This window comes from Nuphar pumila, chromosome 6, assembly GCF_984573655.1.
Source record: "Nuphar pumila chromosome 6, dmNupPumi1.hap1.1, whole genome shotgun sequence".
Taxonomy (NCBI): domain Eukaryota; kingdom Viridiplantae; phylum Streptophyta; class Magnoliopsida; order Nymphaeales; family Nymphaeaceae; genus Nuphar; species Nuphar pumila.
In genome coordinates this window covers 88427178-88440948 of record NC_143254.1, presented here as the reverse complement: position 1 = coordinate 88440948, position 13771 = coordinate 88427178, and the positions used below count along the sequence as shown (strand labels likewise).

Genomic DNA, 13771 nt, shown 5'->3' with positions numbered 1-13771 from the left:
ATGGATGCAATGGTGTATAATGTATTGGTGTTCCAAGGGCCCTCAATCGTGGTCCATGATCCATACTCTTCATGGGTCAGACTGGTTGGATTTAGATCAACTTGACTCGATGGAGATATGCTTGCCTATGTCAACTTAAGTATGTCCAAGTTTGGTCTGAATATGCTGAATCATAGCTGCATAAGTAGGGCCTAAAGTGAACAATGTTTGTCTGTTGTTAGCTGAAATCCTTATGCCGTCACTAGGAATGCCATGCGAATGTATTGGGCTGAAATCCTGCTAAGCGTTACTGTTTTAACCAAGTGATTAACCAAATGGGTGGGATGTGAAAGTGGACTTAGATGAATTCTGAATCTGAGGTGCTGGTATTGGATCTAGGTCCTTCTGGACTTGGCTTAGGCAATTTTGAGCCTGTGTTTGCTTAGCGAGAACCAATCCCAGAAATATCTCTATTACTTAGATACATTTGAAAAACTTGGATCTCAATCACATCTTAGTTTGCGCTTTGTAAAGTTTATAAACTATAAAATCAGACCCAGGTCTATAGTACTTGGAATCTTGTGGGTCCAACCCAGTTAGCTAACGAGATCTAGCTTAGTAGATGCAGTCCGTAACACTGTTGGGTCTCTAGTAGGTCAATGTTGTCCAATTCAGTTTCTGAACCAAATTGATTTTCAAAAAGATTCAAAAGAATTGGCCGATTCAGGCTTGAATCAAATTGGGAAGAATTGGTTGTTCTTTCAATATACCATAGAAACGGAAAAAAAATAAAAATTATGAAATATTCAAACCCCGATTCAGCCTATTTCTGCGTTACTTTTTTAGTAGAGCACGACCCCACCTTGAAGCAAATTGATTTGGGGCTCATTTGATTCAAATCAGCTAATTCAGGCCTTCATGCTGATTCTATTCGATTATGATTACATGTAGTGGGTCAGCTTGGGTACCAAGGGTATGTTTGATAGCTCGTCCCATGCATCGCACGGGACAAAAAAGACATTAGGAACATATTTTTTAACAAACATTGGACGCGGCGGACGGTGTTCCGCGCATCGGCCGCGTCCATTAACCTTTGTTATTTTCGTTCCACCCTCCCCCTAACAAGGACGAGAGGAACTAAGTATCCTCGACGGGTGCACCTCTCTTGCTCGACACACTCTCTCCCTGTGATGCCTCCTTTCGTACCCAGCCAAGACCTCATTTCTGAATCCTTCCCCCACTCCCACTCCCACTCCCACTCCCACTCCCTCTCCTTCTTCTTCTCCTTCCCTACAACGAGCGGACTGTTGCCGTCTCCGTCTCCGTCTCCCTCGCCCTCCTCGCCATTGGTGTCTAGCTCTCCCTTGTCTTCTTCGGCGGTGGCAACCAGCGATGCTGCTGGCACCAGCTAAAGTAATGGGAGGGCAGCCCTCGCTTCTTACCTTGGCATCTCGATGAGGGTTCCGGCGAGCCGCCTCCCCTGGTGGTGTTGGCGGTCATGGCAATAGTGGCGGAGAGGCGGAGGAGGAGCTCTCTTTAAGGCACATCATGTTCAAAGTCCGCGCAGTTGTGGAGCAAGAGGGAGGAGTTCATGAGGCGGTAGTGGAGGCTCGATGAAATGATCGACCACGTCTGGCTGGAGGAGGAGCTCTCCGCCGAGGAGGGTTTGCCACTGATTAAGGTCTTCGAGGACATTTACGATTAAGGTCTGAGCTTCATCATTTTTTAAATGAATTTTTTTTCACTTGTAATCATTTTTGCTTTGTTGGTGGCCGTTTATGTGATCAATAATATTTTCCTTTTCCTTTTTGAATGATTCACTCAGAACTTTTTATTAGCAGTTAAAAATTTTCTAAGAACACACCCAATTTTGATTGGTTGTTGTTGTGTGTTGATGCTTTGTGCAGACCTTTTTTTGCAAACCTGGTCTTTGGAGGGTTTCTTACCCAACAAGGGGGTCTCAATGGAGCCTAAAGGCTGCATTTTTTTTCTCTGTAAGGTTGTAAAATTCATTTTCAAAAGAAAGCGTAATTGCTCCGTTATTTAAAATTATAGTAAGAGCATAGTATAATTAGTTCATGTGCTATTTACTGTTACTGTGGACATCTGAAATTTGATTCCAAGAAAAAATCCAGATCCCCTACAGATAAAATGGACAATATGCCACTTGAATGATTGGTGATGCAATCAGAACACTTTGAACACGCGTTGGTTTTCCTGCCTTAGTCTTCTAGTCATTATAGTAGGGACATTCTCAATTGTGGCCAGTGGCGTAGCTAGGATTCATGTGAGGGGAAGGGAAAACAGGGGTGTAGCAAAAAAAAAAAATTTGTGTGTGATAGTCGGGAGAGTGGCACTTTCTTGCAGCACATGATGCAGTAGAACACGCATGGCTTTCAGTGATGTGTTTTCGAGCATCTAGTGACATCCACTCACTGGATCTTGTCAAATAACTTGCGGGATTATACATTGCCAAAACGTTGAGTTTGGCAGCAAAACGCTGATGCAATGCAAGCACAATGTGTGTACCCAGAGTAGCCCACTGCTTTCTACATGCAAGCAGTTGCCCTTGCCAAGATTGACATGGACAAGGATGCATCAGATATGCTCAATGAAGTTGATGGCCTAGAAGAGAGTCAGAGAGGTAGAATTTCACTAACCATTGTTTTTTTCTTTCTACTCCACTGCAATTTGCATCAATTTGCAATTATCAGACAAGTATTGTCATTTGAAATTAAATTTTTGAAAGAATATATAGATGAGGATGTTTGTTCTCTTGATGCATTGAATTTTTCATTTATGTAGTGCAATACAACTAAACATATAATACAACCATGTGGCAAAATCTACATCAAATCAAGTGACACATAACTCAGGCTTGCCTTCAATGAAGAGGCTCATGAATTCCTCCCCATCAACCATCTCCTTTTCTTTCAGAAGTGGTGCAAGTTTGTGAATAATGTCTATATGGGTGGTGATGATATATGCCTTGCCCTTGCATATGCTTTCTCCGTCAGCTCTCTGACCTCTGCATCAACATCAACAGTTTCCATAGGGTAGTCCTTCTGGGAAGACATATGCACTTCCAACAAGCAAAAGCCAAAGTGTTTTATGGTATCTCATCCAACCGGCAATGTGCAATGCATAAAATCCTCCCAATGCTCTAAAATAAAATCCAAATCAATACTTACATGTTAGCATAATCATACAAAAATCATTTTCAAATACATATTCAGAACCTGGCATAAGTGGTTCAACATCATTTTCATACAATACACATATCCACAACTCAGTGGTTCAACATCATTTTGAGAAATACAACAGATGTTGGCATAATCATACATTTTGGCCATAGTTGGATGATAATTCCTTTTAGCTGTGAGAAAAAGTGACAGGATTGGAAGGTTACTGTTTCAACTTGTCACCTGATGGGTATCATGCAAGGGAGCAAAGAAGAAAGCCAATTGTAGGTATTTATCCGATGGTAGTAAATGTTGATGCCAAATTCATATTTTGGGCAAAAATCCAATTCCAAATCCATATCCTAGGCAAAAATTCATGATTTTAAATATAATTTCATAATTGGATTCATATCCGAGCAAAAAAACATAATAAACTTCTTAAAACATGTAAAATGGTGAACGGATCGGGTCATACGATTCAAAACGAAGTAATGTGTCCCATTATCTATAACTGTCCAAGTTGTCCGCACATCATCATCAAACAACGGACATTTGGAACATAGCATCTGAGTACGGTGCAAACAAACGTTGGACTTGGAACAATTATTACGGAACAAATGTTCTGTTCTGTCTTTTTTGTTCATTTCGTCCAACCCTGGACAAGCCATCAAACATACCCTAATGGACCACATTTGACAGGCCTAGCTCAAATTGTTGATCGGATTTGGATTCGGACTTGGATTTGGTAAAAACCTCCCCATCAGTCACTGCATTTGATTAGCCTGCAAGATGTAGGATCACATAATGCTTACATCCTACCCAATTACATATTTTCATCTCATCTGGTCTACGCAAACCAGGTCCCTGCAAACTAACAAACGCCGTTTGATCTAACAGATCGAGTGTCCCATGTCAAATCTCGCAAAAAGGACCTACTGCTAAACCACACCCATCACCCCACCCCAAAGGCTGGAGCAGCACACACACACAGCTAACCACCAACCACCAGAAACCCTATTGTGGCATGCATTTCACTGGAACAGAAAGCTCCTGGCCAAGTTGCATAATCCAAGTCACAAGCCATCCATTCACAATTTGGAGTACAAACAAATCTACAACAGTCCAAGTGCTCCCAAAAAGAGACGCTTGGTATTTGTCAATTCCTTGGAAGAATATAAACTTTTACTACAATGACGACCGAAAAAGAATAAAAAGAAGAGAAATTACAAAGCAGCCAGGCCCCACAAACATACCACACTGTTTCTTTCTCCTGGACAGGTTGGTCAGAAGTTTACATGAATCTCTTAGTCATCAAACTCTTTCTACCAAGAATGCTCTGAGTTCTTCCCTTCGCCTCTCCAATTCCTGCATGGGAAATTACATGTGGCCTTAGTTTTATAGTCCAGAAGAAATGCTTGGGTGGTGTGACTGCAGCTAATTATGTGGAGTAGATATTTGTAACTCCATCTAAGACTCATGCATTAGGAAGTACAGTGCTTGCTTAGTGTGCTTTAGTGCCTGGACTCATTACCCAATTTGTTCTTTCCTAGAGCAGGATAGTTACTGTAAAATAACTTTACATTAGGCATGTTAATTTTGACATGAGGATACCACCAAACATCGATCAATAATTCAATTAAAAAGGAAACAAAAAGGATTTCAAAGGAACAAGTCATCTTGGGAAAGGTTTAAAAGCTAAATGTGTTATTTATGGAATCATGCTGTGGATATGGAGAACATAACCAAGAAGAGAACATTTAAAGAGGGGACATGGAACACAAATATTGGCAGGAAATTTGTTGTCAAATGTTCAAGGAGATAAGGGAAGGATGAATTACTTCCAAATGCTTAGCGGCCTGCTCTCTTGTAATTTCTTTATGGAGACGAGAACGCTTGACGAAACCAATGCAGAGTATTCCCTGCAAAAAGCATAGTTTAATGAACGATAAAGAAATATTATATCAACCATCACTAACAAGATAATTGGACATATGTGAAGTTTTATGGTGATGCTATATCTCACCGATATTACATAAATCGCACCACAAGCAAGAAGCATGTAGCTGCCGAATTCTTGAAGGATTACTAGATCTTCCCTCTCTCCAGAACTTTCTGTATAAGCTCTTGTCATCACCGCCACACTACAGAAAAACATACTTCTACCGATTTAATAATTTTCTTTCTTAGTTTAGAAATAATACTCAATTATGAAATGAAATACACTTGGAATTTTGAAAAGTGTAAAGAGAGAAGCACAGTTGGACAGTTTCATGGTAAAGAGTAGAATCTCACAAAATCTGAAGCATTCCCCTACCAGCCCAGTATTCTAATATCTGCAGGAAAAGAAAAGAGGTAAAAATTAGAATCTCTATGGAATGGACTAATTTATAATACAGGGATACTTGAATTTACTTTTGTGTCATGTCCCTTAGGAGACTATTTCTAAAGATAAATTACACGAATGGCATTTCCCAGGTCCTTTTAACTGTGTCCATGAACATATGATCTAATGGAGGCTCCAAAAGCAGTTCCATATAAAATTAAAAACATAAAATAGTAAAGGAAAGAAGAAAAAGAATCTTGGACCATGAGTTGGACATCCGTGTTCTCAAGTTTTAGTCAATTTGAAATTTGTTCAACTACCATGGGAAACTATCATGGTCCTTGGTAGCACATCCAATCAAGAGTATAGCCTGCACATTAAGTAAATAAGCTGATGAACCTACAACTCTTGATTCAGATAGCTTGCATACACATACACAGACATATTTATGCATGTATGTATACATTATGAATTCCCAGTCAAACTTATTCTGGACAATAGGTTAATGAACACAAAGCCCTAGTTATAAGCTGGTAGGCCTTGATCTTGAAGCTACAGTATTCATTTCAGGGTTACTAGCTCAATTTCTGCACTCATGGAAAGCTTCAATATATGCCATGAGTTTCTATTGGAATTTTCTTTTCGAGTAAAAATTCAATGATATAATGCAAGGCAAAACATGTTTTTTGACTACCACTAAAGCAACCATATTTTTTTCTATAACGTTCTAGAGCCACAACAAAAAGAAGAGAAACTTTGTCCATAAATAATTTTCAAAATAATAAAAAAGCAGATTATGTAAAACCCGTGAAATTTATGAAATTCTAAACGAATAAAAGTGAAGCATTTATGTGAAATAGCAAGATTTTATGCTATGCAATACAATTTTGATGACTTGAGGTTTCTAGAACGAAACTGGTAACAAACTCTCAAAAGTGGTATTTGGATCCGGATTTTAGCAAGATCCAATGATCCGACTCGGCTCATGGGGCCCAATGGGAAACCCGATGGTTTCGGGATGATAGCGTGAGATCCGAAACACATTTAATGTAAGAGAGTGCAAGTTTAGAACAAACGAGAGAAAAATCCACGTGAAAACGGGAGAAAATCTATCAACAAGGAAAAACGTCCCAATATGACATAAAAAGAATTTTCTTGCAAAAGTAAACACCAAGTGATGGTGTGGTGTAGTGGTAGGACGCACGGGTGTGTGGAGCCACAACCCAAGTTCAAAACCCCGGAGCGCCCACGTAGAAATGAAAAACATTGTTTTTCATGAAATCTGGAACAAGACTAAAAGAGTTAAATACAATTTAATCTACACACTTTGCAACGAAAAACAATGTAGCACAAATTGTGAGGTTCATTGCCCCTTTAGTGGAAGACCCTGATTCAAAACCCCCTATGCACAAATTGTCTTTTTGCATAGAAAAGTGATGATTTTACTTAAGTGAAAAAAAATTATATATATATGAATGGTAAAAATGTGGAAGTTGGGTTAAGCCTACATTTTTGGCTATTTTTTTCCTTTTTCCAAAAAGTAAAGGAGATCCCATGTGACATGGAAGAAGGGTACCCATAAAGTAAATAGTGAGGGAAGTTAGAGAAAATCATGCCAAAGAGAGGAGGGGGCATTTTGGAAATAGACATCACCCACCAAAAACATGTGATGAGGGTGAAGATTTAATGTTTTGAAAATTTAATAACTTCCCCTAAGTAAGAGGAGTTAAATGAGGGATTTTTTTGGTGGGGAGTTACACTAGACGTCTCTCTCTCTCTCTCTTGACGTTTTGGCCAGCCACCATTTCCTTCCCTGCTGATCGTGGGGACTCCATTATTGAAGCTGTGTGGGTTGCTCCAACAAAGGAACGAGAGTGCAACTGTGCCGTCGCAAGACTTCAAATAGGTAAGGGGCACTATACTTATACGTTGTACTCGTTGTCTTGTAGTATGTATGGGGCTTGATGCCGCCCAGAAATTTGTACTAAACCATGCCAGCCATGGATGGGTATATAGGGGTCCAAGCTTTGGACTGGAATGATACAAAAAAAACTTTGGGTTTTGGATGGCCCGAGTGATGGCGGGCTGGATGTGAACAATTCCCAAACGTTTGATGGGCATTTGTAACACACAGTTAGAGTGGATGACTCTACAGGTGAGAGTATGTATATTAGAGATGAGACGATCATTCCACTTCCAGTAGCTATCAGAAATTTTAAGTTATATGCTCAACACTATACACAGACCACGTCACATGAAAAAAAATATATATGTATAGGTTGTTCCCAGATCTACTGTCCAAGGGTTTCATTAGAGATAACTCAAATCTGATTGTTTACAAGGTTGTGGTCGAGACCCACGTTTGTTCGTTCCCTGTAGATTTAAGCCTTCGCCTTAACCTAATGATTTTTGCTTAAATCATCTACAAAATGTTGTTTTGATAGTCTGTTAAACATGGGCCAGATAAGCCTTCTAATTTATGCTCTGCCCCACCATGTATCGGTTGGGATTAGTGGTGGAATGTGAATGGCTGGACATAACGTCTGATTTTTTTATTTTTATGATGCTAGTTTGGGTTATTACTTAATGAGCCGTAAACTTTTGCAATGTATGCATAGTGGTCGATGGCCTGTAGCGCAACTAAGCTGCAGACGACGTCAGTATGCTATTATATTCATGAAATTATATGATTTCTATGAGGAACTATGAGTTAATGGTATGGGAAGTGTTGGTAGACTGACATGAATATCATTGATTTAACGGGAACTAAAATGTTAACCACTTAAGTCATTGTTCGTTCCTTTCATTCTCCACAATTACTATCCTTATGTTTATGTTGTTGTTTAATGTATTTTTTTTATACCACCATGGGCATATTTGCTGGGAAATTGACCATGGTTATAGTATTACTCAAACGTGTTTTATAGATTATTCTTATGTACTATTTACTCTGTACATACCCTGTCCATAAAGTGTGAATATCTAATTTTCTTCATTTTTGTCATGTTTAGCCATGTCTTTTATCATAGTCTTTTTCATACTGGGATTGAAGGGGTCCAGCGTTTTAGACATTTTTGCTTGAAGAGAGTGTATGGTTGTTTGTCCATTTAAGCCCATGCTACCTGGATAATGTAGGGGTGTTAGCAACAGACAAATATGTATACACATAGACACACACGAGGTGGCATACAATGCGGGCAATACATCTTTGTTGCTCTCTTTGCATTTGCGCTTATTAACTTGGTCAATTTTCCCTCTGATGTACAATAAAATAAGGGAAACTAAAAATATATAAGAGAAGCAACATTGCCAAAATGGTACAGAATGAAATAAAACTTCGCCATTGCTGAAAAAAAAAATGGGGGCAGCACGTGTTGTCCCTGCTGGTATGCTCGATCTACCTATATCGGGGCCATGCAAGACATGCTGGGCTCCTCAAGGAGAGACACCAACGGTTAGCACCTTTCGTTGATGACTGTCACCTGGGGTTGGCAGCCATAAGGCCATGACAAGAGTCGGCCCATGACAGTCCGGTTTGTTGCGACAAGTCTCTGTGACCTTAGTAAGGGTACTTTCGAATATATATATATATATATATATATATATATATATATAAAGCAAACCATGCCACATGGATGGCATGGTTAGTGGGTACTAATGTGTACGTCGTAGTTTAGAAAAAAAAAACGAATGCTCAAATATGGGCTCCGAGTCGAGCCGTGCAGGAAAAAAAAATGCTACCTTGATGGTGCTTAGCGTACCCTAACTCAAATGCATACTTTGTGTGCGAACTCTAAGTCGGGTTCGGGATTTGGGAATCCCTTGTGATGCGATGACTCGCACAAGAACATAATTGATAAATATAAATGTATGCATCATCAAACAGGTGGCGAGGTTCTGGGTATACCGGGAAGACGGTATATGTTACTAGACCCCCCTCAGGGTACGATAGCTCGCACAAAATGATAAAGAAAAGGTTAAATGAAATTATAAATATAAAACCTCTGAGATTCTGGGTACACCTGAAAGACAGTGTATGTTACCGGATTCTTTGGGCTCTGGGTATACCTGAAAGACGGTATATGTTACTGGACTCATGGTCTACCTTGGAGAGGGTAGGTGGTACAAGCTTCGTAGACATTCTTGTATTTTCGTGAGAGCTAGGCGTCTCACCGGGTCCCCGATCCACGAAGTTAGGGGACCAGGACTACCAGAGTATCCTAGGTGGTAGATTCAAGTCTTCTGCAGAAGTGTCAAGGGTGCATCCTAAATCTTGTTCTAGCCACTGGGGAGTTCTCTCTCAGTCACGGACCGTCCCCTTTGGATATTCGTACGGCTAGTCATATAGGTTATTAATTAATAGACCCCTGTATGGTCTCGGTCCGTTACGAGGTCTATGTCTGTGTGTACCCATAGGGTAAGAGTAAGATAATCATTAAATAATTTAAATTGACGGAAAACTTATTTCTGAAAAATTATGTACTGTTGATATGACTTTCGTAAAACTTGTGGAATCTACAACGTATGCTAATGTGAATAAATGTACCTTTAGTTCAGTTATCTTTTGCACCGTAGCATGAATTAGAAAGCATAATTATTTTCTTAGAATGATATAAATTTTCATGCTAGTTATATTTGTAGATGTTGCACATATTTGTACACAGAACACTGAGCATCACATATAAATATAATGTTTCTTACGCAGACAGGGGAGTCTGACCCTTCTGCTTTAAATGTTTTTCAGGTAGCAACTAAATCAAAGCATCGGGGTGTCGTCATGAATATAGCCAAGAGATCTCATTTATTTCGGTATTTTATATTTGAACTCTGATTAGTAGATTTATATTCCTGTTATGAGATGTAATTAATGACATTAATGCTTTAATTAATGAATGGTATGTTTTTAGTACTTCTCTGTTTTACCCTGTAATGCACCCAACTCTTGTTTTCACATTTTTGCTATTTCAAAAAAAAATATTACTCCAAAATTTTTACTATAAAAGTTGGGGCGTTACAGATTAACTAGGGTTCAGACAAGCAGGTGAAGACAAATTTCGAGGGTAACATACTCTGGCACTTCTCCTGGGCCTGGTCCAAATAACGGTTCCTAAGGCCCTCTCAATGCTAAGCCACCTTTACACGGACCAGGACAATGTTCACTACAGCAATGCACCAGGGATGATAAAACCTCTTTCCTGTTGAAAATCCTCATATTCTCACCAACTGGCCATTTTAGCCTTGGAACTCATCATATCCAAACTAGCCTTAATTCAGTGATTCCATACACCCCTCTGTATGAAAACCCGCCCTGTGAAGAGATTACAAGAACTTGCTGGAGCTCAAAAATATAGCTCACCACTTGACATGTTATGCAAAGACAGCACACACTAACCCAATCCAACCACCTGAATTGAAGCAAATCCATTGTGAGTACCTCATCTTAGGGCAAAGGAAAAGCAGATGGAATCATTTCTAATACGGGCTTTTATGGAAAGTGGATTATGCATGCATGCCTCCACAGAAGTCCTCAAATAGTGTCTAACAGAAAACATGTCCATGCCTTATCAAGCCTTACCTACTTAATATCTTTCCATATCTGATGTCTGTTTATAAACCTAGGGATTCAATCCCAGATCTTCACTCCTCAGTAAACAGATCATCAGATACTATCCCCTTGAAGCCCCAAGAATGTGTTCTCCCAACCCATGAAGCAAGTTGTGACCACCTCCCTTCTGACTTCCCACATCCTGCATTGATAAGAACCTCACCAAATGGCCTACTTACAATTCAACCACGAACATTTGACCAAGTATTCAAACAGGTTTTTCTTTTTTCCCTTGTCGAGATCTTTCTCGCTTTGTACTTGATGAAGCATTGCATGTTCTTTGTTGTCAGGATATGTGGCTTGTATTTTGTGCTCCATTTTGCATGGAGGTTTAAAACCCAAGGTGCAGATTAACACTCTCAAATATACCATGAACCTACAAGTAAGAAACGGATGGTAACCTACAGAGGCACAGCAGACTGGAATAGGGAAAGCATAAGCTCTCAGAAAGATTTAGAATCAACATGCAGTTTCCCTCGATTTCTTATTTCAGACCCCTTGTTCAGATTCACTCGGACATATATAAGCTGGATTAATCCAATGGGCTAAAATGCAGAAAGCGCCCACTCTTCATATGATGGGTCAACGAGCATAAGGCAACAACAGTAAGAGCACAGGAACAGATGCTGAGATGGAACACTCAACATGCAGCTACAGGGTATCAAGCAACAGTTTTTCTTGCTTCATAGATGTAACTTTGTATTTCCCACATTAGATTAAAATAATGAATCAGAACGCTTTCATTTTCTCTCTTGCCAATCCATAGTTAATTTATGTCCAAGGACTCAATGATAAATGAACACATCATGTGTCCCAAAAAAAGCTACCTCTCTGTTTAGACTTTAGAGTTTGGGCTATGAAAACGTCCACAGGCTGAGGTACTTGCATGTGTATTTCCATCATAAGATACACAAAAACACCATGCAGCTCTCATGGGAATATAAATGCAAATAATATGAAACGTTATACTTTAATTCGTATACACGGAGAAAGCTAATTCCGAAAAAAAAAATCCATGGTTACACCGAAAATGGGTACTAATTGCTAGTAGAAAATGGAAAGCTAAAGAATTTACAATTGCATCACAGAATTGCATATTTCACGAGAAAATTAATATTCTCAATCAGAAATTGAAAGATAACAGACTACAAAACACTTTCCACAAACACGAAACTCACCCTCCAAAACTTGAAAATGAAACCCCATTCCGTCTCCGCAACCACCACCAAGATCGCAACGAGGATCGCGTAGCACCGAAAGATCCCGCCAAAAACCTAAACAATAAGAAAAGAATCAACCCACATTGTCCAAAAAATCCAATAAAAGAAACGTTCAATGATCTCATGTTTAGACTAAATCCCACAAGATTCGGTATGGGTAGTTCAAAAATCAATTCGCCGAAAACATAAGCAGATTTTCGAGTACCCAATAAGAAACACACCCAAATTATGAATCAAAACCGTAAAAAGAAGAAGAAAAAGAAGAACGAACAATAACCAATCGCCCCGAAATCGACGGGGGAAGGGAATAATTCACCGACGCTTACATTGGAACCGTTCTTGAACGATCGGACGGCGGAGATGCCGTTGACGGCCACGCAGATGAGCGAGGCGGCGATGGTGAGGACGCTGAAGCATCTGCAGACCACCAAGAATGGGTCCGGCCTTGCCCTCACCCTGATGCTCGTACCGGGCCGAGGCTCGTCGTCATCCTCCGTCTCCCTAGCCATCGAAGATCTTGTTGGTTCTGTGATATCTGGTTTCCTGACACGACACGAGGACACTCAGGTGGTTCAGTTTAGGGTGCTAGAGTTTCTCTGTTCCTCTTTATAACTTCCTCCATTTTCTGCTTCTCTTTCTTCCTCTTTGGGGAAGGCATCTCCGAGCTCCCACGTAGAGAATCTGAGCCTCTCTCTCTCTCTCTCTCTCTCTATAGCGGGTTCACCTATCATTCAAAGGTGACCGTTGGGATGGACACGTGTGTAACCACACCTAGGGTGTCAACGAGTCGGGTTTTCCTGAACCCGATCCGTACTAAATCCTTTAAGGTTCGGGTACGGTAATAAATAAGAAGACTCGAGTTCGGATCCGAAGATCCGATTAATACATAGAGCCGGGTATAATTTGTGGAATTTTATACCAGGTGGAATTGAACTCGGATCTGATTTGAGGTGCTGGTACCGGGTCTGGTTTTGAGTTCAATCGGATCCATCATAACAAAAACTATACCCCGTTCTGATAAGAATTACATGAAACAGACCCGGATCATACCCTGTAAAATAATATTTTTTTATATTTTTTTAATTGAAAATTATGGATTTGGAACTTGGGGTAGGACCTGGGTGTAGTATGAAATTTCACAAACTTTTTTTTTTGAGGATGAAGTTTCACAAACTATACCCTGCTCCATATATTAATCGGACTCTTTGAGTCCGATCCGGATTCTGATCGGACCTCCTTCTTTAACATCAATCCTTGACCCTATAAGGTTTGGTGTGGGTGGGGTCTGGGTCAAACCCGACCCATTCACACCCCTAGGTGCAATGCAAATGCATTGGACAAGAACCTGATCATAAATGGTCCTAATCTGAGTCAAAATGTATGTATTAGATCCGAGTTCGAGTCTGGATCCGAATGAGATCCGATGAAATAGGGCTGGACTCGGATCTGAAAAGTACGTGGT

At 40.0% G+C, this 13771-nt stretch overlaps 1 protein-coding gene across 2 annotated transcripts; it reads right to left on the bottom strand.

Annotated features, from left to right (window-relative positions):
* Positions 1-3008: 3008 nt before the first annotated feature.
* On the bottom strand, positions 3009-12977 carry LOC149835072 (uncharacterized). Of its 2 annotated transcripts, XR_016432586.1 has the most exons (7): positions 12636-12977; positions 12268-12363; positions 5454-5494; positions 5185-5302; positions 5000-5080; positions 4415-4526; positions 3009-3142 (listed from the first exon to the last, which is right to left on the bottom strand). XR_016432586.1 is itself a non-coding variant. In XM_090010384.1 (6 exons), exons 1-6 carry the CDS (start codon positions 12816-12818, stop codon positions 4473-4475), a joined length of 573 nt encoding a protein of 190 aa, XP_089866510.1. In that variant the 5' UTR covers positions 12819-12977; the 3' UTR covers positions 4008-4472. The 2 variants fall into 2 exon arrangements, 1 of the variants encoding a protein (XP_089866510.1); XM_090010384.1 differs by lacking the exon at positions 3009-3142 and having other exon boundaries at positions 4008-4526.
* Between the last annotated feature and the right edge of the window lie 794 nt (positions 12978-13771).